At 40.1% G+C, this 26,449-nt stretch overlaps 2 protein-coding genes across 8 annotated transcripts; one reads left to right on the top strand and one right to left on the bottom strand.

Annotated features, from left to right (window-relative positions):
- Positions 1 to 554: 554 nt before the first annotated feature.
- Positions 555 to 16,970, bottom strand: arfgap1 (ARF GTPase activating protein 1). Of its 7 annotated transcripts, XM_088608200.1 has the most exons (14): positions 16,798 to 16,970; positions 15,096 to 15,159; positions 13,508 to 13,617; positions 12,442 to 12,613; positions 11,481 to 11,581; positions 10,809 to 10,898; positions 9,885 to 9,996; positions 9,166 to 9,222; positions 8,767 to 8,799; positions 7,880 to 7,909; positions 5,139 to 5,195; positions 4,424 to 4,483; positions 2,836 to 2,909; positions 555 to 2,372 (listed from the first exon to the last, which is right to left on the bottom strand). In XM_088608200.1, exons 2-14 carry the CDS (start codon positions 15,153 to 15,155, stop codon positions 2,033 to 2,035), a joined length of 1,296 nt encoding a protein of 431 aa, XP_088464326.1. In that variant the 5' UTR covers positions 15,156 to 15,159; positions 16,798 to 16,970; the 3' UTR covers positions 555 to 2,032. The 7 variants fall into 7 exon arrangements, with proteins under 7 accessions (XP_088464326.1, XP_088464329.1, XP_088464330.1 ...); XM_088608203.1 differs by lacking the exon at positions 4,424 to 4,483; XM_088608204.1 differs by lacking the exon at positions 4,424 to 4,483 and having other exon boundaries at positions 2,836 to 2,903.
- A 5,087-nt stretch (positions 16,971 to 22,057) lies between these two features.
- On the top strand, positions 22,058 to 24,714 carry rh50 (Rh50-like protein). The gene has a single exon (XM_088608065.1). It carries the CDS (start codon positions 22,164 to 22,166, stop codon positions 23,586 to 23,588), a length of 1,425 nt encoding a protein of 474 aa, XP_088464191.1. The 5' UTR covers positions 22,058 to 22,163; the 3' UTR covers positions 23,589 to 24,714.
- Positions 24,715 to 26,449: the final 1,735 nt, after the last annotated feature.

The raw sequence follows: 26,449 nt of genomic DNA, 5'->3' as shown, positions 1-26,449 counted from the left end.
ATCCAAAGGCATCTATCTTGACAACCATAATTAGTACAATTAGGCAAATAGTCTGAGAACAAAGCATTAAGCCACTTCTAGACAGGCCATCTTCAGTGAGAGAGAACGTCACTCTTAAGACGGTAGTGGGTGCAAGGCGCTGACATCTCACAGTAACAACATGCTTGACTTTAGTTCTGGAGACAAAATGCATTTACATTTGAAAAACTGAACACACGATTTTGCAATTGCAATACGGGATATAAAAACAAAACAGAAGCTGAAAAGTAATTCATATTTAACATTTCTGAATTGGTTCTCATCTGACCCTTAACAAAACTGGAAGGGTTTGCCCTTTATTTAAAGTTAAGGTGCAGGTTTTGTCTCAGCTCTTAATGATTACCATGCTAGCTGTGCTATGCAGTAGGATGAAAGTAAAAAGTATTAATTAAATTGCATGATTTTTTAAAATAAGACCCAAAGGTAATCTCACTAATTTGAGATAAAAGGAAAAAATACAGAACTTGAACATTAGCAGAACAGACATTGTCTGCTAAAAAAAGATTAACAAGCAATTTTTAATGCACTTATTGTTTTAATCATTACAAACAAAACGTCAACTTTCATTGATTTTTCTTTAGTGAAAAACCGTGAGCATCGATGTGCAAACTTGTTCTTGCCTTTTTTGAAATTCTTGCCCTGTGCTAGAACACCACTTGGCTCAGGCACTAGGGCCTCAGTTACATTACAATGAATAACGCGACAACTGAACGAGAGCACTGGAGTGGATTTCAAAACTTTCTTGAGTTGCTGAAGCACTTGTGAAAGTTTGCACACTCAAATGCTGAGCCTGTCAAACCTGTGCACAGTGGGAAAATGAAACTGGGTTTCACAAGCCAACTGACACCCCGGGAAATGTTCCTATGGACAGTGACGGCACTGACATTGCTATACAGCAAGGGCACATGCTGTGTACTTAGCTGAATTAAATACAAGATAAACGTTTTATAGTGTCTTTACAGTTCTTAAAAAATCACCAGCTCATCAAGAGATGAACGGCTCTCTGGTTTGTACAGCTACTGTTTATGGGGACTGTATTTCCCATGGTTCCATCTGCATGTGTCTAAAATTTAATTGCTCCAAAGCACAATGATTTGTACAGGTCTGAACAGAAAAGCTGAGAAATTAACCCCTCTCTAACCACAGAGCTGGGAAAGCATGGCCAGGCACACTGTCCTACAGTATGTCCTTCTAGCTGTGACCAGAGACTTGATTCGAAATTTGCTTTAACCAGATTACATATTTCCGACCCCCCCCCACCCCCAATGACAACTGTGCGCTAAATCTTCATGAAAATGGCTTCCTGCAAAAAAGATCCAGTCTAAAGTGTCAGAAGCCTTAGATTTCTTAAACTGAGCTACCCAACATATCATTTACTCACGTCACACACACACAACCATGCACACACATCCGCCCACACTTTATAAATACACAACCTTACCTATGTACAGTACAGGAAGATGAGATGAATGCCATATGACTGTCCACCCTGACACTTCTTGTTGTGATGATAGTGGGGGAAGGAAGTGCTGTATGTGCCTGTTGCTTTAAGATTGAATTTTCTGGGATGAGTTTAACAGTGCTGATTGGCAGTGATTTAAGACTTCAGAAAATGATCAGGGCTGACTGCACACAGGTCACCCTGCATAGCTGTCGGCCCTCTGAAAACATTACTGTAGCGATCCCACTGGAATAGGGATTTAAAATAGCCTTGCACACATAATTGTATTTTTTCCTTCAGATGAAATAGTGCTTATATTCAGCATATTTTCTCTTTTGGGACAAAATTTGAGGACTTTTGCATTTGTATTTAAAAAAAGGCATTGGTAGAGGTGCACACATTTTTTTCCCCCAAAAGAGACCAAATCAAACAGAGTTCAGGTTGTAATTCAGTGTGAAGCACTAAGTCATACCAATTAGCACCATTTTAAACTTCTCCCAAACAGACAACACATCCGTGACTATGAGACTACGGGCTGCTGCAGCCCTGAATCTACCACTTTGTACTGTCCCAGCCTTCTTCGGCCTGTCTTGGGGGGGTTTTCTTGACTTTCCCCTCACCGGCGCTCTCCCAGTTGTTCTCCCAGGCCTCCCAGCTGTCTCCAGTGCTGTGCTTGTTGTTGGAGGCCCCTTCCGAGGCCCAGTTATCCCAGCTATCCGTGCTCTTCTTCCCGGCGGAGTTGTTGTCCGGGATGGTCCAGCTGTCGCTGCTTGGGGACTTCTTAGTCTTGGAGCCACTACCAAAGGATTCCCAGAAGTCCTTATCGACCGGGTCGCTGTTCTGGTACCCCTCCGAGGAGCCCATGTTCTGGTAGCTATCTCCTGTCGAGGGCCTGTTGGAGATCATTGAGCGCACAGTTAAGTGGCAATTGGTTTACTTCACAGGAATTCACTTCGCTAAACGCATGCGTCAGAAATGCTTTTCTGCAGAAAATATTCAATCAGAATATAAGAACCTCCAAAAACCAGATTAACTGATATATTTACTTGTACCAAACATGTAAGGGTTTAGTGGAATTATGTCTTTATGTAGGACACGCCCAGCTGTCAAGAGCAATCTGGATCTTGCCAACATCATTTCAAGCCTTGAGACGTGCAGCAGGTCTGAGGAGAGCTGGCTAAGGAAATCCTGGGGGCTCCTGGCCAACTGCATCACCACTAGAGGAATCCTCGACTGCAGGCTCACAACACTACCCAGACTCGAACTGGTGATGTCTGGTCTATATGGCACTCCGAGCAACTGCCAAACAAAATCTTCAGTTTTAACACCACACACAGCAGGCACAAGCGGATTACCTGTCAGGGTTTTCCGATTTTCCAGAGAAGAAAGAAGTCATATCCTTCCAGCCTTTTGTACCCACTCCCTGAACCTTCAAGACACAGTTACATAGTTACAAAGACTAGCGACATTCTCCTGTGAGAAACATGAACAGGCACACTCACTCTTCTTCAAGGTCCTACAACCTAATGAGGTGAACAAAAGACTACGCTATTTGTTTTATAACAAGCAGACAAACACGTTAGACAGCAAAAAATGTCAGAAAGCGATGGCTTGTAACAAACCTAGTATAACAGAAACGTAAAATCACACTGTGGTAAGCTGTGTTCTGTATATTTATCAAATCTGACAAATTATCTTTTATATAGTTAGGCATTTCAAAATTTTGAAATTAAACCACCCAATTTAACCAGCCAGAGCGTTTTTTTCCTTATTCATCAACAGGGTGATACATTTATTTTTCTAAAAAAAAAGTATTGATTCTTGCACAGACTAGCATTAAATCTGTCCAGTTGCGCCAATCAGACAAGACATATTAGTCAACAGCTCAGGATGGGCAACAGGTCAGACCATGCTAAAGACAATGTAGCTGTAACAGAGCTTAACACAGCTGTGGAAATTTTAGCAGTTTCATTTTAATGCAGCAATATACAATATACAATGCAAAGCAATTAAAATCTGAGAGTATAAAAAAAATCTGACAAGACAGGGTAAGCTACTAATTAGATCTGATTACAACCAATCTGCTACACTTACCATCATAATTATAATGCAGCAATAAAAGCAGACAAATTATCATTAGTACTTTCAGAAAAAAATGTATACAAAACTATACCCAAGCCAGCCTCCATATCAGAGAACAATGGACATCTGCTTTGCCTGTACAGTTTGGACAATTAGGCTAAACTAATACAGTTAAAAAAACACCAATAAGAACACACAATCCACTAAATTCCAGAATCCATTAAAAGCAGGACTTAAAACATATTACAGAAGAACTTTATACATAATGCATATCTTGCATGATACACTAATTGGTCAACTGTGCCACAAAACTCTAATGCTGTGGTATGCATATTTTAGCCAAATGGAGCAGAGATAAAAATGTCAGCCAGGTTGACACAAGAAATTTAATACAAGATAAATGCTAGCAATTCTGTAAACCAAAAAAGATTTTAAGAACGTGATGTATTTTTTTTTTTCCCCAGAGATTAAGACTGCAGGTCTTTATTAGGATCCTATTCTGAAAAAGAAGCTAGCCCACCCTCAGATACACAGAACACTGCTGTGTCTCATCCTCATCAAGCTGCTGTGGAAAGGAGCATTATGGCTCCAGCTTGTTCCAAACACTTGTTATTCACTGTATGAAGAACTCTAACTTTAGAACCCATCCTTGAAAAAGCTGAAGAAATGTGCATCTCATGGGAAACCCTGGCAAAGCACCAGCTGGAAATGTTCAAAATACATTCCGTAACACTTTTTAAGTCCCATTATATTTTCATTTGTGCCCTGGTTTGCAATAATAAAAAAACATTTTCTGAAATTCACGCTGATGTGGAGCGTGGCTCTGGGTGTCTTCTCCTGGGCAGCGACCTGCCTCCCTACCTTATTAGCCAGCCCAGTAATGCCAGTTGTGACTTCATCTAATATTTTTCCATCTTTTACCTGAACAAGTCAAACAATGACTGTTAATCCGGTGAGAAGAAACGCATTAACTCGCAACATTCACACTGACACAGCAAGGCACCACAGGTGCCTCTGCTAACAACGTTGAACAACTGCAAAAGAGTTGACTGTGACTCACATTTAAAGGTGTTTGTGATTATGAAGACAATGCTTCAATGCTATCCTATTGCAATTCCACTTGGTCTAGCTACATTTCTTTAACTATACGTCTGATATATCGGGATGGAAAACCACCCAGATGCACAAAGGCATGTACACATCACCTGTCCTTGAAAGCAGAAGCTTTCACTGTAAGAAGTAAACATGAAAGGCAAATGTTTCACTCGTAAAACATTTACTGAAATCTAAGTTGGAAACAATCTATTGAAGCAATACACGCTGATATGCATTGCTTTACCCTTCAGAAATTTCAGCATTACTAAATACATTATATTTATTTTAATACTTAGTACTTTTCACAGATGCAAACTGAGTCTGAAATTATTCATTTCCTGTCGTTTATTTTGAACAACATCTGAAGGATATCTGGAAATGTTATCAGTGCATTCTGATCTGGATATTAATTTTAATTTACTAAAGCAGTTGTGTTTCAAGCCCGCCACCAGATTAGTTGGAACTTTAAAGGCAGGGTTACCTTTTCATGCGTTGGTTTAATAACATTCTCATTTATAGTCTGCCCTAACTCAGCAGCCTGGTCAGAGTGAAGAAAGGGGGGAAAAAAGATGAAAATATGTCATCAATACAGTCACAATTCAGATGTAAAGCATGCAGTACCTTTCTGAGACATATGACTCAAGGGAAAGAGGTTGAAAGCAATTGTACACTTTAAAGCTGAGCAAAGACAGTGAGCTGACACTGCAGGCAGAGACAGGACCAGGCACCCACACAGTGCTTCTACAATGGAGGGACAGAAGCTTGAACAGTGCACAGAGATCAAGGAGATTGGACCACAAGAAAATACTGTATAACCTTCGGCTGATGGAGAATCCTGTTCAATGTGCGTTAGACAACATAGGTAAAGACTTTTCACGGAAAACAATTCAATCGAGTGTAAAATAATAACCATAAACGAATTTAAAACCCTGTAACACTACTAAACGTCAGCATAGATTTTCCATCAGCATCAGGCACGACTCCACTGATGCAAACTCTCAGCCCAGTACATGACCTATGCCCTGCACACAGACTGCCCCCCCTGTCAGAGAGAGGCCCACATGCTTGGCAGGAAGCATGGCAGGTTACAGCTTTCATAGACTGGGGACAGAGGACACTGCGCAATCCAACAGCCATCCACAGCATAGCATTCATTCAAGAAACACAAGGCTTAGCACGACTAATTGCAAACAGGTTGAAATAATGTTAATACATCCTGAGCAGACAAGTCGCTATAAGGGTAATTTTAATCCCCATTCTTATAGTGGGATATGTGTGGGCTTCATATAGCGATAAAGGCATGTTAGATATGTCAACGATCTTTTATCTTGGAAATCAGAAAGAGCTGGGAAATGAAGAGCAAGACTGCAGGACTAGGTAGTGAACTTTAGAAAAGCATAGAGTTCTACAACAACATGTGTTGCTGCAACAGCAAAGGAAAGGCATGAATGGTTCTTTTCATCATTCACATTGCAACACTGGAAAAGGCAGACATCCACCATATTCCCAGGCAAGATGTCAGCCCCCCTTCCCGAATTAGTGGGTTTGTGCTAGAGGCGGCTGTGCAACTGCCCACACTCACAGCTGCTGGAGAAACAGCAGCTAGAGGTTTGCAGCAGGTTGGGAGCCAGTGCTGGGGCCAGAGACAGCAGCCCTGAGGGCTGAACCCTGCCGTCATTTCGAGAGGGAGGTGGATACATGCTGACATGCACTGCTAGACTTTTCAGAAACTTCAGCATTACTAAATTAATGCATAATACATATGGTTAACAGCATTAAAATACATGAATAACATTTCAAAATTATAAAGTTACTATAGCGCACTAATAACCAGTTAGAGACAACAGTTTGCAATGAGATCCGAATGCCTTGTGAAATTCATAAACTAAAATCCTAAACTACAATGTCTGACCTTCTGTAACCCTGAAGAATAGCACAAATAATCGTATCACAATATTGTCACATTTCTTCCTTCACAATTACATATGAGATGCCTTTCCACACTCATAAATGTCAAATCACAGTGGAGTAAAATCACACCTTTTTTTATACTGTTTTAAAACATTAATATTTACCAATCATAGTAAAAATGTTACTTTTTCATAACATATGCATTTCAAGATTTGTTTCCACTTGAGCCCCCGACTATATTAAAAACACTATAAAAAACCTTTTATGTGTCAAAATGTCAGCACAATTTGATGAGAAATAAGTAAGAAGCGATGGAAAGACAGTAAAGCATTTTGAGTATAGCTGTGAATGAAAATAATAACTACACATTTTCCGTTATTTGCAAAGTGTTTCTGAGTGTAATCACAACATCCCTGTCTCCAGCTAAGGTAAACACGAGTGAACACCTTTAGCTGTTCTAACAGAAACAGCTTTACAAAATGACTAAAAAGAAGATTCAATCTTCTTTCAGCTGCATTTCCAATACATGTTCTATATATAGATATGATGTACAGTATCTGAGCCAAAAACAGGTCAAAGGGATCTATAGAACCAATTAGCATTCCTTTATCCTCTGTGAAATAGCTTACACAAGGCAATTAGTTGATTCCAAACACCCACAATTCTGCCCCAAAGACCCTCTTTAATTTCTGTCCTTAAAACACTTCCCTGGACTTAATTCTTAGCTAGAAACAACTGTTAGAAGTCAATTTAGCACAACTCTTTTCAGGATTTTAAACACCTGAACCAAGTTACACATTCGCAAGTTTTTTTTTTTGAAACCTTAACGGTATCATTTGAATCTAAAAATTGTGAAAACATCTGCCATTTAACAGTCCTCAGTAAAAATTCAGACTGAATTTGCAGCCCCTCTTCCATTCAGTTTGGGGCATATGTGCAACATCTATAGATCATCCCACCCCAAGACATTTGACAACTGTGAGTTTCTATTTCAGTACTGCTCAAAAGTAGCCATTAATTATTAATTCTGTAGTGCAGGAAGAGTAGTGGGTATTTAGTCTTATCTTGTGACAGTTAAGGAATCCAAGTTCAAGACTCACTTTTATCAAAGCTTTTTAACTTCATTTTTATCAGTTAGCAAGTATTCATATTGTTCTGAAAGCCATTTCCACATGTAGGCACTTGTACTGCATTGAATTTAAGAACCACTCCCAGAGGACTCCACATAAAGACAGCGATCTCTATTAAAAAGACAGTAGAAAGAAGAAAGACAGACAGGAAGCCATGCATAGACAGGTTTTAATGTTTTACCGGCTCTGGGGGAGGTTTATATCCCCAGAACTACATCCACAGAGAAAGCAGCCAGAAGTAAAAGGAACGACATTTAAAACTTCAATAATTATCTGCAGATATAATATGGGCTTATTAGACCCACAAATTACTCAATGCACTATCAAGTAGTTAACTAAAAATACGTGATTTTGTGAGGCAGGAAATTATGCATATCTGAATTAAAGGAACAAGTAATAGGTTTATTCCCTGCTGAAAAGAGAAGAAAGAAAACAACGTTTTGGCTGTGGAGCCTTCTTCAGGTGTCACCTGAAGAGAAGAGTTTCTTCTCTTTTCAGCATGGAATAAACCTATTACTTGTTCCTTTGCAGCCTATGGATGCTGACACAGCTACCCCCCTGAACTGCTAATATCTTAATCAAACACACTTAAAGTCTTAAATTATCATTAAGATCTTGTTTGCTTTTCCTAACATCTTGTAGCTATAGTTCCAAAAAAAAGTTTTGTTTTCCATGTAAACAGTAAGAACAAGAAGCTACCATTCTAATATAAAGATTTTATCAAGTATGATTATCTTGATATACCATCCAATACTAGTTAATCCTTCAGTTTCTAGATTAACAAGACAAGAAGTGATACACAATTACTACAAATTGTTTGGTTAAACATCTCCATATTGCAAGCAGTTATATTATCCAAACGATAAATTTATGGTTTACTGAATGTAAGCGAGTATATGAATATGCCCCATCCAATTAAAACTGTCTTTTTTTCCTACATTTATTTGCCTACATTCTAAATACAGAAATAAATTACATACTTAGTACACTGCTTGGCAAAAGAAGACACATCCCAAGAAAACATTTTTACAACAAGTTAAAAAAACAGTTATGATTAAGTGTCATTACCTTTTGAGTTGCCTGGTTTGCAATTTTTGATGTCTGTGTGAGAGTTAAAAAAAAAGTTAGAGAGGAATAGTATTCACCAATTATATACAACTGGGACAATGAACAAAACATTTCCATGGACAGTATATACTAAAGGGCACTAACAGTCACCAAAGTATGCAGTGTTTGTGCCTTCCCATGTCTTCTGTAAGCATTGTATTTGTACATCAACGGAGAGGAGGCACAAAGAACACTTGTCGCCATTGGTATAGCTGTATTTGTAATTAAAAACTAAATGCATCTGGCCTCCCATTTTGCAGTAAAATCCCATTACAATTTTTCTCATCCCTGTCAATCCTAGGTCTACGTGATCCATGTGGCGTACAGTACGTTTGTTTTTGTCATTTGTAAGATACTTACATTTTCTTTCGCAACTGACGCAAACTTGCTTGCTCCAACAGTGAAACTGCTCCAGCCCTAAAGAAAGAGGAATTCTGAGATTACTTCAGGTGTAATTATGAAACAGTGCAGGCCTTTGTCTTCTATTCACTGTATTTAAATAAACTATTGGAGAATTTTCTGTTTTCTTCATTTCTCGTTGACATTAAGATGTAAATTGTCCATAAATGATACATATTGTCTACTAAAAAATGCTTGTCCATCATCATTGTCCTGTAGTAAAGTGACTTGAGGAGCTGATGACTGAATGAACCTTCTTTTCATAATAGCTTTAACCACGCAGCCAGAACAAGTGCACAAAATGTGTGTGGATGAGTTCTGCAATTTTGTGCAAATCAGCTATGTGATATTTTTAGTTTATAAACTTAAATAGCCCTTACAAATAAAAGGCTGTACAGAAGAGTATATGCGTCTCACCCCCTCCATTGTGAATTTACACTACTCCCATCGGGGAGACGCCTTTGTGTCAACGGGTGTAAAAGACTCAAGACTCTACTGTATCGTCTTCTCAGTTGGTAATGTTCATCTGTCCTTGAATAACTGTTTCGGATTGTGCTGTAAAACAAATTTCTTCCAGGTGATAATGAAGCTTGAACTGAACTGAATTGATTGAATTAAATCTGCGACGAGACCAACTTGCAAGACCGTACTCCACATTTCAAACTCCAGTAGAGTCTCACCGAGTAAATGGAGGACATGGCATTGTTGAAGAAATCATCATCTTTTTTCTGGGGTGTCACTGTGTTCCCAAAGCCAACATAGCGATTCTCCTGACTGCTGTAACCACCACCACTGCAAGACAGGCAGGCTTGCAGTGAACTGTCCTTCATGCATACTTCACAGAATACATGGAATGAATTGAATACCTGACGTCTGTATTACCATGAGTAAGTTCTTACTCAAGGTGCACAAGCCATGTTCAAATACCGTAACATTCAGAATACGCAGAAAAAACAGAATCTTCTAAGGCAGCTGCAAAAACAACATTCTCAACTATTTTACAAAACATGAATTCAACATTTTTAATTTAAGCTTACAAAACAGAGCAAAAGCATTCTAAACCTGCTTTCTAAACTTCTGTTCCTAATCTACTGCAACATGTTTTTTAGAACGGTTTGAAAAGCAATTACAGCAATGCTAGACAAATGAAAACATGACAAATCTTGTATTTGTAGACTAGATAGAACGTACCAAGTTCAGTATGTGCAGAAATAATTTTCAAATTTGTGCCACAAGGCACCTTCTTCTAATGTTCAAACACTGCAAATTCAACCAATATATTACGGTGTTTTTGTGCCTATAAAGAGTACAGAATCCTATTACAAACATGACCCAGGAGTATATACTGTATTATAAACAACTAAATGAAAGTGATTCATTTTAAATGGGACACCAGAATTACACAGGACAGTTTAAAACAGTTGCTGTAATCCCCTGAAAACAGATAGGCACTGCTATTGTATGCCTTTGCTAGCTCTGCAGATATGGAGAGCGGCTATTATCTGTGTGGTACTCTTTCTAGGAATAGTTTCCTGTGGTGAAGCTTCTTGGATGACAGATGAATTCACCAATGAAGATCCCCTCTCACTGGAATCTTGCCTCACCTCTGGTAGGAGTTGATATCATCACCCAGCCAGTCTTCAAATGCCTTGTCTGATGAAGAGCCAGAGTTCTGGGCTGTCCCTGCTGAGCTCCTATAAGAGCAAAGTAACGCACATCATTTCAGCCACTAGCGCAAAGCTTTAAGAAAACTGGAACCTCTTTTGGAATTTCGGCATATAGTGTTTTTAATTTTAAACCACTACTACAACTGCTGTAGTTTTAACATAGTAAACCACACTTATTTATTGTAGTTAATTAGAAATGTTGTTAGTGTAGAAACGGTAGTTTTCATTTTTAATCATCTCACAAAATCCAGTTTTCCTTTCGCTGTGACATATAGGGAAAATAAATCTCTGCTTTTCCTTGAGTGCTTACAGTCGAGTCAATCATGGCACTGCAGATCTCTGACACTATTGAAAAGATTAATCTTCGGCCAGGTAAGCCTCTTTAACAAGTGAGTTGTATCTGATTTTTTCAGCTGAATGGCATGCCTATTTCAAGCACACTTTTGTTCTTGAGTTAAAATGTTAACGTTGCTATCTACCGCCCAAGCTTCAGATAAGGCCAAAGTCAAACTCTCAGGGCGAAGTGTGCATTGCTGATAGAGCTCCCCCTTTGTTATATGGCAAGTTATCTTGTTTGCAAGACCACTGTGGCACAGAAAGGCTGTATACCGGTGAGAAGAGGAGAGGCCTGTCTTGGGCTTCGGGGGGCTCCAGTTGTTGGCAGGGGATGACTCCAGTGACCACTCCTTGCCTTCTGCTAAGGTGGCCACCTGTAAGGGGCACGGCAGTCGAAAAATAAAAATTCTTGGTAATATTAAATCCGAGCCTATACCAATTAACTACATCAAATGTAACTGGGCAGTAACAATAATTTGACCATTATGACAACATTTAATCTTCCTCAAAGAACGTAATAATTGATCATACTGGTGGGTTCATAAGGATTTAATGGGCATCATATAATAGTTAACTGAATTCCCTGAGGGACCTATTTTTTTTTTCAAATTTACAGAACATATACAGCACAACGGAACTCATAGATCCTCCATTGTTAACAAACCCATACTATCCTGCACTGCAAACTACTTAACAGGAATTTATTTTAATTCTCCTTCCTTAGTGAAAACTATCAGATTTTCCCAATTCATTCTACTGGAGGAGCTTCACATTTAGCTATATCAATTAAACCAGTGGCTTTACTAAATACTCACACTGCAACGCTCTAGAAGGTTAGGTTATTGGTCATGACAAAAGCAGTTTGACATTTATTGTACTGGAGAACTGAGACAGTTACAGTATTTGCTCAGTTCATCAAGTGAGGACAGCAGTATATGTTTTTTGTCATCAGCTTTGGCATTCATTTATGAATACGTATGCATCTATATACTGAAATAAAACAGTTAAAGACGAAAAAAGTTCAGCTCGGTCATGACACTTGGCGGTAATAATGTCATTTTACATCATTCTTGTCTTTATATTATCTGTAAAACTGTCAAGGCAAACAGCCCTGAAGAGCTTATAGATTTATCTACAGATACCATCAGCGAGCGTACAGAGTCATGGATGCACATGTGCTGGCCAGTAACCTGGCTATGAAGTTTCCATATGAAGAACTGTGAAGGGAGGTTACCTTGTCCCTGAAGAGGGCAGCTACTCGGCTGTTATACTTTTCCTGTAGGGTCCAGCATGGGTCGTACTCGTCCTGCTGCTCCAGGAACTGGCGGAACTTGGCATTCCCGCCCATCTTCATCTTTTCCAACTCAATGTCCTTCCACTTGTCCATGGTGACGGAGCGCACGAAGCTGGACAGAGATGACAAGCAAAGGCGGTAACCGGACAGTTGTGTTAAAGGGGAACTGGAGTCCCAATTTCTCAGACCAGTTATTAAATCTCAGTAACAAAATGAATTCATTGACATGACAGAAAATGACACATTTCAAATGAAGCACAGAATCGCGAACTTTGCGAAAGTTCTGTAAGTCGCCATGTTGTCGCAAACTCACATTTCACTTCCCATGAACCGTGACGTGATGCAGCCCTTCCTGCTCACTAGTCACTCTAATGACTATTGTAATGCGATATTACAAGTGAATAAGTACAGGCTGTGCAGCAGACATTTCATGCAGGGTTAACCAGTAAGTAGTATTTGTTGGCAAAACCATCACAAAGTCGAGAGCAATATTTCTATTGGATTAAAAGAGATGTATTCACAAGACAGCTTGTTTACAATGTCTTAGCGCCGCTTCATGTCACTGCAAGTTCTGTTGCCTCCTTCTGAATCACAGAACATGGCGCTGCGCATACCCGGATATTTAATCTATTTTGTGATGTAAATTAGAGGTTTTGCAGGTTACGGTGTACATTTTACGTTTACTGTGGTTTGAAATGCACTCATCAATGCTAATACTTGCTCTCCTCGAAATATTAAAATGGTGTTGCAATTCCGTTTTAATTACTGGGAGGGTACAAACTAATGATATCAAAACCACTAGGTAACAAAAACAAAAGGCCCAACTGCTAAAATACCGTGCTTCTTCTTGCTACTGTTCAATGCGTCACTAACCTTACTTCCCTCTTGCAGCCAGCACACGCTGACGCAACTCCCCACTCGAACCCTTGAACTTCCTTCGGAATGTTCCTGCTATTCTCCGGGCCCAGGAAACACCCCTGAAAAGGCGGCTCGCAGGTCGACTCACCTGAGGTGGACCCCCAGGCCCCTGTGCTTGCCAGAGCACTCGAGACAGATCCAGATCCCGTACGTGACGCTCACCCACTGGGGGTTAAACGCCCCGCACTCGAAGCACGTCTGGAAAAAGCAGGAGCAAAAGGAGAAGTGATTGCGATACCGGCACTGTATTAGGTCAGCCTCCATTAAAACAGCATTTCCCTAACCTGCTTTCTGAAACACTACATTGCTATCTATGAGCAAAATTCTATGACCTTTCTTCTCGGGGATCTAAGCTAAACACCAAGTCAGCCTGTTGACATGGGAATGTTTTTTGCCCCCCAATATAATGTAAGGATGTTACAAATTCTGCCACATCCATTTTGCTGTGTCATTAGTAATCATCCCAGATACCCATAAACTTCCAAGACTCTCCATTAAGTAATAGTGGTAAACTGAGGATGTTAATTCCATTTATAGTTAGTTCTGTTACTTTTATAGCTGCTTCCTTCATAGATAGCAAGTATCACAGGCCATGTTAACTCATCTGTTCAGCCTGCTTCTTACTGATGCTACTAATCACTTGGCATCTCTTTACTGGGATGTGCTTAACAAGCAGTGCTCCAAGGGGCTTGCTCTGACTAAGCATTTATGGTAACATGGGAGGCTGTTTTATGTCTCTAAAGCAGTGATTATCAGTCCTGGCTCTACTGACCCTTACACTTGCAGGTGTTCATTCCATTCTCAGCTTAATTAGATAATTGAAGCCTTAACAGATCTAAAAATGTTGCTTCATTTGATTATTTGCATTTTCTTTCTAGTCACAAATTGGGGATTTTATTTCACTTACAAAATACAACAGATAAAGCTTAGCATGTTTAAGAACTGGGGATGAACAGTCCAGATTAATCTTATTATTAAGTAAATGAAGGGCTTGATTGTGTAACTCATCCGGAACCAAACCCAACAGGTGTGTGGGTCACCAGGACCAGGATTAGGAACCACTGGTCTAAGGTGTACCACGCACTCAGAAATGCCTGTGATCTCCCGTGAGAAAGGAGGTAACTCTCTCAGCTCAGCTTTCCAGAGAGCTTGTCATAATACATTTCTAAACAATGCCAAGCTGTCTTGTATCCACCCAAGACAGAACAAGCACTTGGTTTATGAAAGGTTCTGCAGAAGTGCACGGGTATTGCTGTATTACAAATACTGTGTAATTTAAAGCAAGTTAATATACAATTAATAAAGCAATTTAAAGCAAGTTAAAATGTTTAAGATGAAGAATCAAACTGTTAGTACTCGTTTGTTAAACAGAAGCCAACTTAACTATCCTCACTCTCCTATGATCTGTACACCAGCAAGGCATCTCCTTAGGCTGTCAGCTCCCATCACTCAGAGCTCAGCAGAAAGCCTTTCATAGCTGTGTGTAGCATGCTTCTTACTGGGTGCACCACATTAGCGTGCTTCAACACAGTGAAACCTTTACATATGTCTCATAGATTACATTAATTGCAAAAGGGCACTAGTGTACCAGGAAAGTACCAGGAAAAAGTGAATATTATTCTTAACATGCGATTTTAGGACTGTAATAATTTCAAAGACCATAAAGCGAAACTCACGTTGTTTTCATCTTGGGTTCGGACTTCCTTCAGAACGCGTCTTGTCCTCGGACTAGCCATTGTCCTGAAGAGAAAAAAAATGTATAAACAATCATATTCTAAAAAAATATGCTGTTATCTTCGAAAACAAACTCCACTGGCCTGCAGACCATCAAGCAACTGGAAACAGGAGCTCAGAGGGGGCAGATGAAGGTGGTGTCACAACATGAGCAGTGGCTATACAGGAAACCAGAGGAAAGCTGGCATTAAAACAAAGTGGAGGTCAGCAGATTCCTCAATGATATACAATGTTACTCATTCTGGAAACTATATCATCTATCTTTTAATTTTTTCATCCAATTCAGGGTTGCGGGGGAGCTGGAGCCTATACTAGCAAGCAATAGGCACAAGGCAGGATACACACTGGAGGGGGACGTCAGTCCATCGCAGGACACACAGACACACCCAGGGCAATTTTCCCAGAAGCCAATTAGCCTACATACTGTAGGTCTTTCACCTGTGGGAAACCTATGTGAGCACAGAGTGAAGATACAAACTCCATATGATAGGCTCAATGATACATTACAACAGACGACATCACACAATGTAACTGTACATTACAAAATGCTGCATAATAAATAGGAGGCCTTTTAAATAAATAGGTCTTTTTAACCCCTCAAGTATAAAAGAGCCAAGAAAGTTGGCAACTGTGATACTAGCAATGGGTAATACGTGATACCTTCATGTTGCCTTTACTTTTTTAGAGCTTTAAACAGTCAGAAACAGAGCAATACAAAAAAAAACGATTTTATACAAATACCACGAAAGTAGCAGAAACAAATCTCTAAAGGTCCATTTCAGGATTGCCCACATAAATTGGTATTTGTTTAATAAAGGATGCTCGTCCCTTCTTATTACACTCGCGCAGCAGTGACAGATCAGAAAGTTTCATTTTTTTTTCTCAAATTAAGGCGTGCTTGCGTGTTTCTTTCCGGTGATGACGCACGGACTTTTTGGCTTGTCGGGAGATGCGCCTCGGCTCCGATCCTATAAATTAAACATCCCGGCCACCGCAACTCGCGATGGAATCGACAGCAATGGTCGAAAAGCGTTAGGTTTGTCAAGACTCTGAGCCGCCGATAAAGGTGGATTACACCTGTAGACACGTTTTGTATGGATGTCATTTTACTGCCCACAGACTGAGGGAAGCGACTTGAACCGATTTTGTTCATCGTAGAATTTGTTCAACTCAGGATCGCTTAATTCAAATCTTGCAACATTTTTACCACTGAAGTAGTGGTAAAAACAACATTCTACACAACACCGCATTTCAAATATAGACCAACAGGCTTTATTTAATGCTAGTGCATTAGTTACTGCTTAAAATACATACAGATCTAATGTTATTAAAAGCCCTGCAACCCCTATAAATCACATTTTTATGTAATTTTATATAGGGAAATTCGTGGTATGTATTGACGACCGGTATAAAAAAAATTAAACGCAGCATTATAGTACAAAAAAATTATTTTGCTCCAGGAGAGGAGAGGACAAGCTACAAGTAAATGAAGCACGAACACTCGTTTATAACTGTACATTTTCTTTGATCTGCCTTCAGCACACAAGATGTGCGCTAATTTAGAGAACAGACCGGTATCTACCAGAAGCTAACAATTACCCACAGAAAGCATGCTCCTTTTACAGCAAAAATTAAGTTTCTTACCTTTAACTTGGGGTACGAAGTTAAAAGTGAAAAATACGACGCAGGCCCTCGCTGGGAAATAAACTGTCTTGGTAAATTCTGTTAATTATATTTTAAAAAGTCCCTAAGAGTGTTGTATCAGACAACAGCCATGTTGTCGGTGCCTACCTGCCTACGTTGCAAAGTGCAATGCATTTCGGGTAAATTGGTAGCGTGTACAAAATTAACCCTTTTCTGTGACACGAGGTAATGCAGTCTTCTAGGGTCTAAGCACTGGGTGTCGCCCTTAGCTCATCAAAACAATTTGGGAAAAAAATATTCATGCCAATGTACCAAGAAAATAAAAATGCGTGAGTCTTTCGGCTTTGAAGTAGGACAGTCGTTGGAAACAGATGCACAGGCGTAAATGAAAAAACGTAAAGAACACAAAATATTACAGGGATTCACCAAGAGTAGAAATGGCAGAATTAAAAATATGAAGTTAAATTAATATAATTTGCCAAGTAAAAGCCCTACAGCCAATAAATCATACGCCATTTGGTGTCTGTCCGATATTGAATTTTGTGCTTTTCTGCATTTACAACTTTCTTATTCTTGTGTTCTGAAAATGTGAAAGATCTAATCTACAGTCAGAGTCGGAGTCTAACTGACCTAGGGGGCTGGGTGCAGACTAAGATACCTTCTGATTGCTCTAGTTTGCATTCATTTTCAGTAATTGCTATTATAAAGAAAAAAGGCTAGTTTTTTTTGTTCTACTAAAGCACCTGTTCAGACACCTTTTATTATCTAAAAAAAAATATGTAATTACTTTCCATTGTGTAAGCCATACCATTTTTTTTTAAATTTGAGGCTCAGTTCTTTGCATGGATTTGTCCTTTTTGTTTTGATCTCTTGTTCTGCTTTGAAAAATAAAATTTGCTAAACAGCAAAAACTGGAAATCAGCTTGAGCAGGAATGGACACTGTCAGACTTGTGAAGTCAGTGGATACCATAATACCAATGGATGCCATAATTGTACATTAAATTAAAGGCTTTTTTTTGTTCTGAGCTTTGGAAAAAGCTCAGTGAAGTCATTTCCCCAGAGCAATGAGCCAGCTAACATTCAAAATACAGAGAACTATACTGCCTGATTTTTAATAGCTGTCTCATACCCACCTTGGGTTAAGTGGTGGTGATTCTAAAGGCGAATCATGGTCAGGGTGAGATCTCACAATGCAACTGTGTCACTCAGCAACCCACACTTTGAAGACTGGTTACAAAGTTAGGGGTGCCAATCATGGGAGCATTAGGTAGCAGGAGTGCACATCATGTCTCACCTCCAAATCTGATATAAGTAAGTTTTTTTAAATAATTTAAGGTATTCCAGATAATGTAAGCAAATAAAAATTAAATTATTTCCATTCCATGCAATCATCTCTGAAAAACTATGTAACTATGGTCTCTGAGATTCTTGAGTGCCTCTTCCTCTGTGTGTTGTTGACTCTGAAGGCCAAATGAAGCTTTGGGCAAACTTGATCAGTTTGAGCCCAGGAATTTAGGTATCTGAAGGAGATTGCACACTGCCAGCTGAATAAATGATTTTATGATTGTAATCACTGTTGGTGTGAACTTTGCTTGGTATAGAAAACATACTGTACACTGGGCCTTGAAGTTAAAGAGTCATAAATTAACCGAATGGTGCACAGTAATTGATACAAATTCGCATTTAAAGACTGGAAGGACAGGAGCTAGGACCAGGACACAACCTCTTTAACAAAGCAAACTGTCTCAGACAAAAATAACTTTCTTTTTGAAATCTGTTTTCTTGCTCTCTATGTTCAGTATCTGGTTAGCTCATTGTCTGTATCTGCAATATGATTTTTTTTCCCTTGCGAGATAATTATTCAGCATTAGTGTGAAACAAGGATGACAACATTTTTAATTGACTCTTTTTTATTGGCCAATTGAAACTGCAGGCCATTTAGTATCACTTAGTAACAGTGCTCTTATTATAGTATAAAATGTATATAAATCAGGTTATATGGATCTCAAGTGAGCTAATTAACACCACAAGACTCTAAGTGCAATAAGTCCCCTGTTTTATTTGTAGACATTGTTTCAAAAACAAGGTTTTCGCAGTACAATTACTTCAATATTCTAGAGATACAAATATTTGTCAATGTACTTTGGCAAACACAATGAAGATAACATTTTAAAAATCATCTTCACGATATCCTCAAATTATGATGTTGCTAGCAAACAATTGTAACCACAGTTCTGTTTTAAAATGTCTGTATTTAAGGAAAAATGTTTACTTGTAGGCTGTTTAAACCTTTTTGGTTAAATGCCTTTTCTAGATTTTTGTTTAAAAAAGGATGGAAAACAGCCTTTATTCATGGAGCTTGTTTCTGCGGAGGAAAAGTTTCCTCCTAGCACTGTTCAAGACCAGAGCACTGTTATGCAAATCAGGTTTAACATCGCTGTAGCAGGGTGATATTAACTTGAGGTTTTCACTTGGTTTAGCTGGTCTGCACAGCACAAGTGAATTTCACAGCACCCTTACAGACTTTTTTAAACACTGTACACATACAGTATCGCTAGTGCCTGCAGTACATTATATAATAACATAGAAGATTGGCCATAGTTTGGCTTATAAATCAACAAAAAATAAAAATTATAAGACATTCTCCATTTGCTCTCCTACGTCAGTCTTGTAAATCTCCTGTTTCCCTTTCTTTCAGTAGTTCTCCATCATGTCCAGGTTTTCTTTCAGCATTCATCACATACTTCTTAAGATTTTCATATTTCATCTTGTGACCTGCACATGTAAAACTTTTTTTTTATCTTCGGCAGTGTAAAAATAAACGTAAGATGCATCGAAATTGAGACATTCATTGGGGCAAACCTTGGGCTGAGTTAAAAGAAAAACTAGCACCATGGGGCTCTGGCAGTGTGTGTTTTTCAAGATGATCTACTGTCTGATGGATATAGGGAGGCTTCACCTGAGAATGCTGTCAGCTGCGTAATTGTAACTTTACTTAATTGTCACTTGTTACTGCTTACTTTATTCATTGGATGCAGCACTTTTCCACATTGCAATTCCTCATGTGTTTCATTACTTGGGGACATGTGCACTCAGTGCATTTATGTTTATGGGACAGGCTATAAACAAGATGTTATAAACAATTGGCCAACGTAGCCTTTTTGGTTAGTTAGTTGCTAATTGATCTAATGAGCTCATCCAGCCATTTCCACACAGAAATCAGCGTATCATCTTCAACAACACGGCTGGGTAGCTTGTTCCAGACTCCCACAGCCATGTGCAAAGCTAAGTGCCTCCTGTTCTCATAGTCGACTTCCAGATTTTGAATACTTGGATTAGATCCCCTTGTAATCATCTCTTTTCAAGACTAAGAAGATTCAGTTCCTTCAAACATTCTGTGCAAGACTTTACTTTCAGCGCCAGAATGTACTCTATCTGGGTGCTGTTCTCTGGACTGTTTGCAGAGCAGCAATATGCTTTCTATAACATGGTGACCCAATGTGTACACATCATTCTAAATGGAGCTATTCTTGTGCATGATACAATTTTAACAGAACATCCCCTGATGTAAGTTCTACTCTTTTAACTATACAGTACATCCTAATTGTTTGCCTGTTTATTGCTTCCCCACATTGTCAAGAAGATGTTTCATACGTTTACATAAGTAGCCTCATATAGCTCACTGTGTTTCCCATTTTATATCTATATTTACAGGATGTTTCTGTTACCTGCATTTAAAATTGCCTACCGTACATCTTGTCTACATTAAATGTCACCTGCCAGGTGTTTTCCTAGTCTTTATTTTTATCTTTTACCTTTTTGAATTGCATTTACTGCTTCTACAGTATTTGCTAATCCTGCTGTTTTGGTATAATCTTTAAATTTGGCTAATCTTTCTAATTGTACCACAATCTAGTTCACTGATATAGATTAGGAAGAGTAATCCTATTACAGATCTCTCATGACATCTCCACAATTTAAGTAATAACCCCTTATCTGAGATCTCCGTTATGTATTAACCAATTCTCAGTCCGCAGACTTGCATTTTCCTGAATGCCAGCCTATAATTTGAGTATTAATCTTTCATTAAGAATTTAGTTTAGGCAAGGTTAGGGAAGACCTCTCATTTCTAACTCCTTGCTCACTATACGTGGTCTAGGTTATAATGTATAACCACATAGATGATCCTCTGGTTTTGTCCCAATAATTGTTTCCATAAACATCCAGGTAATGGGTGTTTGACATATTGGTAGTTACTTGGTGAAAACTGGAATTGTTTTTCTCACTTTAATGGATGGGCACTATATTAGCAATTCTCCTAGGTACTACCCCTGTCTTGAGTGATTGTTGGAAGAGTTACATCAATGGCTTCTGAAAAACATCTATTGTTTTCCTGAGGCCGATTGATAAGATACCGTCGGGCCCTGGGAATTTATTAATCTCGAGAACTTCTAGTACCCAAAACACTTCACTTACAGACTTAATAGAGAACTTTGTCCTTCCAGTTCACGCTGTTGACTTATTCCTTAGTGAACAGGAATGAACTACTCATTTAGTACATCAGCAATTTCCCTTCCATTGTCTAGACATTGCATTGTTGTCCCAGATACTGTCTATTTGATCTGGGTGGTCCTTAATCATCCTTATCCTCATTATCCTGGGTTCTTCTGCTGTTGTATTGAAATAAATTATTATTCGTTTTAGCTTTCATTGCAGTTTCCTTTCCATTACTTCATTGTACTCTTTTTCTTTGGTTTTTGCCCTGCAATGGGCTATCATCCTGTGTAGGGTGTACCCTGCTTTGTATCCATTGCCTGCCAGAACCCTATATTGGACAAAATGGTTGGAAAATACTGTAGATGGATATATTGTGTTTGAGTTTTGACAAAGGTCAGGTTTCTTCTGTTTATTATTGTTTATTTTCTGTGTCACAGAAAGGAAAATCACAAAGCTCATGGAGCACTGTCCTGTCCTCAGTGGAAATTCTATAGCAAGGAAAAGAACATGGCTTTGTGTCTTTTTTATGCAAAACAAGAGAAATTTGCTTTTCTTTCTTATTGCTTTAGGAGCCTAGATTTAATTTTAAATTTTAAATTATTATTACTTTACCTTGTTTATTATGGGTACTTGGACTGTTCCGCGAGCTTGTGTAAAACATCACAGTAATTAGAAAGGCCGAAGTACAAGCGGCTGCTGTTCTCTGCGCTCAAAGAAGCTGAGGAGGTCTGTGTGCTCTGCTTATGTGTGTGCACGCAGATTTTCCACCAATGCTAGGGGCAAACCTTATCTGGCTGAGGGTGATATAAAGAGAGGGAGAGAGTGAGAAACAGTTGCACTGAGGCACGCTCTTGTGAGACCTGACAGCATGAAGCAGCCGTCTAGCAGTCTGAAGTACCGGCTACCGGTGCTCGTGGTCATTCTGGAGGTCCTTCTGTTGAGTCTGTATGCCGGCTTTGTGACCTATGATGACAATGCGAATGCCAAGCTGCAGAGCAACCACACAGACCCGATGGATAATTCCCTCTACAAGGACTACCTGTTCTTTACTGACGTGCAGGTCATGATCTTCATTGGATTTGGCTGCCTTCTGGCCTTCATGCGGCTCTACGGTTTTGGGGGCATGGTCTTCAACTTCCTGACGGCCACTTTCTCTATCCAGTGGGCCCTGCTGGCACAGGGCTTCTTCCATTTCCACTCTGACGGCAAGATCCACCTGGGGGTGATTAACCTCCTGAACGCTGAGTTTGCCTGCGCTGTGGTCCTCATCTCATTCGGAGCTGTGCTAGGCAAGACCAGCCCCATGCAGCTCCTGGTCATGGCTTTCCTGGAGGTGCCCATGTTTGCTGTCACCGAGTGGGCAGTCCTGAAGTATCTCAAGATCAACGACGCCGGGGGTTCCATCCTCATCCACCTCTTTGCCTGCTACTTTGGTCTGGCTGTCACTCGTGTCCTCTACCGGCCCGGCCTCAGTGACGGCCACGCCAAGGAGGGCACCTGTTACCAATCAGACATCCTCTCGGTGATGGGCACCCTTTTCCTCTGGGTCTTTTGGCCATCCTTCAACTCGGCACTGGCACTGCCGGGAGATGACCAGCACAGGGCAATCCTCCACACTTTCATCGGACTCAGCTCCTCCACGCTCACGGCCTTCGCCCTCTCCGCTCTGCTGAGCAAGAGGGGCAAGCTGACCATGGCCGACGTGCAGAACGTCACTCTGGCAGGAGGCGTGACGGTGGGGGCCTCCGTGGACATGATGATCACCCCGGCGGCCGCCTTTGCCCTGGGGGTGCTGGGCTGCACCGCCTGCATGCTCGGCTACAAGTACCTCACCCCCTTCCTGGCCCGCCGCCTACGGATCCAGGACCAGTGCGGCATCCACAACCTCCACGGCCTCACCGGCCTCATCTCGTGCTTCGCCGGCATCGTGGCCATTCTGCTGGCCAGCGAGGACGTCTATGGGCCCAGCATGTATGAGACATTTGCTCACCGTGCACCCGTGGAAGGGGACCCCAGGCTGCCGGCCCTCCAGAGGCTGATCCCCGGGATCACGGCCGGGGAAGGACGCACGGCCCAGCAGCAGGCCCTGTATCAGCTAGCAGCCATTGCTGCTACCATCGGGGCCTCTCTGGCGGGTGGCACTCTGACAGGCTTCGTGCTGAAGCTGCCCTGCCTGGCACAGCCCCCGGATGAGTTCTGCTACGACGACGAGTTCTTCTTCGAGGTGCCGGCTGACTACGATAACACGGGGGCCTCCGAGACTCCTTGCAGTCCCGACGAACCCAAGGCCTGACCTACTCCGCCTTTAGACCTAAGGCGCGGACAGCTGCCACGCCTGTGGTTTTTGAATAGCAGATGCAGTTCTTTTCCATGCACAAGAATGCCATAAAACCATGGACTGTTTCCCACAAGGTGGTGAATTGTTTTACAATTGTTTTGACCTCAGACAGCTCAGTTCCTGGTACTGTTTCAGCCCGAAAGCAGTAGGCAGTGTTGTGTATGATACACGCAATGATTTTAACAATGATAACAATAGTAGTAAAACATTTTGCCATGTCTAGGAGCTCTGCTAAATCTGTTTTTCAATAGTTTTTGCTGTAGGCAAGTATTTCCACAAGTGCTGTATTTTGTATGTGCACTTACATAGTGTTACATGCTGTCGATCAAGGTGCTACTACTGCTGCTTCTGTATAAAATGGATGCATAATGCAAATTACACACTAATTAGATTATTCTTCCAGTTTGTTTTGTTTCCTCTCCTCAGCCGAGTTTTTCCTGAGTAGCAATATATCCATGGAAACCACTGTGTGCTAATGGTATCATTCTTCAATAGCATTGAACAGGTGTTAATTTTTCAATGGTTAATGAATGTTTTTTGAATATTCTTGATTGTTGCCTTATGCACAGATAATCTGCATAATTCTGGATAGTGTGGGTCTTCATTCTCCTTCTTTTACATTATCTGCAGTACCTGTTTCACAAACACCTATCAGGATCATGCACCCAACCCTGAGTTAAACATGGAGTCATGAACTACAATCTGTTGATAAAATGAAAATGTGAGCCATAGTGCCAACAACATTTTAAACTCAACAACGGTATTGTGTCCAGTGAAAAACCTTAGACTTTGAGGGTTGTGGTTCTTTCTGATGGGCTGCCTCACCCATGCATAGCATTGCAGGAGGTTCCTATAACACTCTATTAGGTATTATTTTGTTTATATACAAAAGCATTAAGCATATGTGTAAATTGCTTTATATTTTCATAGGATGCTCTGTTTCTGTAATTATTTCTGATACTGTAGATAGATCAGGTAGATAATTAGATACTTAGGATAATTAATTCCAAAAGCAAAGGAGTACTGTGTAAGATGTGTGGCCTAACAATATGGCATAATAAAGTGTGTTTTCTTCTTTTAACCTGTGAACATAGTACTGTGTCAACCCACAGGATAGTGTGGTATTCTTTTGTTTGTGGGGATTTGGTTAGCAAGATCAGAATATTTGTCATTTGCGCTCCAGGAATACAGAAGGTGTCATTGAAAGCAACTTATTGCAGTGTGTTAAATTCCTCAGTGGCTCTGAAGCTCTGGAGCTCCTACCTTGTCATTAGTTTGATCCAGCAGCAACTCAGTGGTATGGATTCCTCTGCTTGTCACAGAAATCATTTTTACCCTGCCACTGAAGGGTCCTGTTGCAGAATACAGATGATGAACCAGAAATGAGTCTGAGCAGGAGCTCCAGTGAAATGTTAGGTTTTTAGAAGACTTACTATCATTTAACTGTTTATTAATGTGAATATCAAGAATGTATTATATATATTTAATCAGTTTTTGTGAGATTTTATCCATCTGATTTGAAAACGTCTGGCACTTTCAGAGATCTAAAGGCATCAAGTTTAATTTAGTACAGTCTCTCTTTTCTCCCGTTTTGAAAGCTTTGCACTCTGTGCCTTATCATGCTTTGTCAGCTGCAATCACAGCCCTTTGGCTGATTTCAACCTGTGTCTGTTGGGAGAAACATGACAAACATATGATTGGGGTATTTCCCAGTCACAGAAAATGGGATTGAAATGAACATTGATACAGTATAACATGAAATAGCAACATACTTTCTATATGTAGCATGGTATCTTGAGAAATTGTGCAGATAAATGGACATTTTAAAGTCTGTAAATGTGTAGGGCAGACTCTTCTTTTTATGTACATGTACAGTATGGGCATTTTTCTTAAATTACTCTTTTGTAATGCACTGCCTTAGAAATAAAATGTGGCTTCCAAAAAAACGAAACACCACACAGAAGCAATCCACCACCTCTTGAATGTCACACGGCGCTGTGCGCAAGTTAAGATGACTTTGTGCAAATCTGGGAGCCTGAGGCATCATAAAATTCAAATGAAACAAAAACAGATAATCTTTAACTTTCCAGAATAGGGCCGGGATGCGTTGACGACCACTGAAAGAATCTTCAGGGCCAGAACAGGTCACACGTGTGTTTCTGACAACAAATCAAAGTTCAAGGTGAGTGTAAACTGAACTGGACTGCTGACACATGAAGAAAAAGAAAATGAACCTGACAGTGGAATTCTTCTGCAAAGGGCATGGCAATTGTAATTTGTATTCATAGTATTTTTTCCCTTCTACCATGGAAGTAACATGGTGCACCGGTGCTGCTTAGATAGAAACCTCTGCATATGAATGCAGATTAACTACTGTATTGTACATGACAAGCTGCCCAGAGATGTTGTTGAAGCTGAAACCCTGGTTAGCCACATAACTGCCAATCCTGTGTGAACAGCCCCCTCAAAAAACTGTGATTGTTCTTATATTCTTATGCATCATCAGATCAATGTAAAAATGCAAGTCTGTTAGAATTTCCAAGACCTAATCCATGGTAATGGAGCAAAATACACCATCTGAAAATTCTAACTTTCTGAGGACCACAGTCCCTCTTAAATCAATAAATCAATGACATTTCACAATGCTATTAAAAATACAAGGCAGTGCAATCGGAGGCTGAGACATTCTCATTCACCAGTTAACCCAGAGGTTTATGAGCTTTTGGCCACGTTTGTGGCGCCTGACAAGTCTGCAGTGCATTTGTCTGGGACTACGGCCCTCCATTTCATCTTGATGGAGCTGGACATTTCTGTGA

Source organism: Lepisosteus platostomus, chromosome 15 (genome assembly GCF_059453375.1).
Source record: "Lepisosteus platostomus isolate fLepPlt1 chromosome 15, fLepPlt1.hap1, whole genome shotgun sequence".
Classification (NCBI taxonomy): domain Eukaryota; kingdom Metazoa; phylum Chordata; class Actinopteri; order Semionotiformes; family Lepisosteidae; genus Lepisosteus; species Lepisosteus platostomus.
The sequence above is the reverse complement of the archived record's forward strand: the minus strand, read 5'-3'. Positions and strand labels throughout refer to the sequence as shown.

What these genes read in the sequence shown, in the direction of transcription:
- arfgap1 (XM_088608200.1), bottom strand. Translation starts at nt 15,155, where the DNA reads ATGGCTAGTCCGAGGACAAGACGCGTTCTGAAGGAAGTCCGAACCCAA. An exon ending in CCATGTCCTCCATTTACTCG is followed by an intron (nt 9,223 to 9,884) that starts GTGAGACTCTAC and finishes CTCTTTCTTTAG; the next exon opens with GGCTGGAGCAGTTTCACTGT. An exon ending in ATAAACCTCCCCCAGAGCCG is followed by an intron (nt 5,196 to 7,879) that starts GTAAAACATTAA and finishes CACTCTGACCAG; the next exon opens with GCTGCTGAGTTAGGGCAGAC.
- rh50 (XM_088608065.1), top strand. Translation starts at nt 22,164, where the DNA reads ATGAAGCAGCCGTCTAGCAGTCTGAAGTACCGGCTACCGGTGCTCGTG.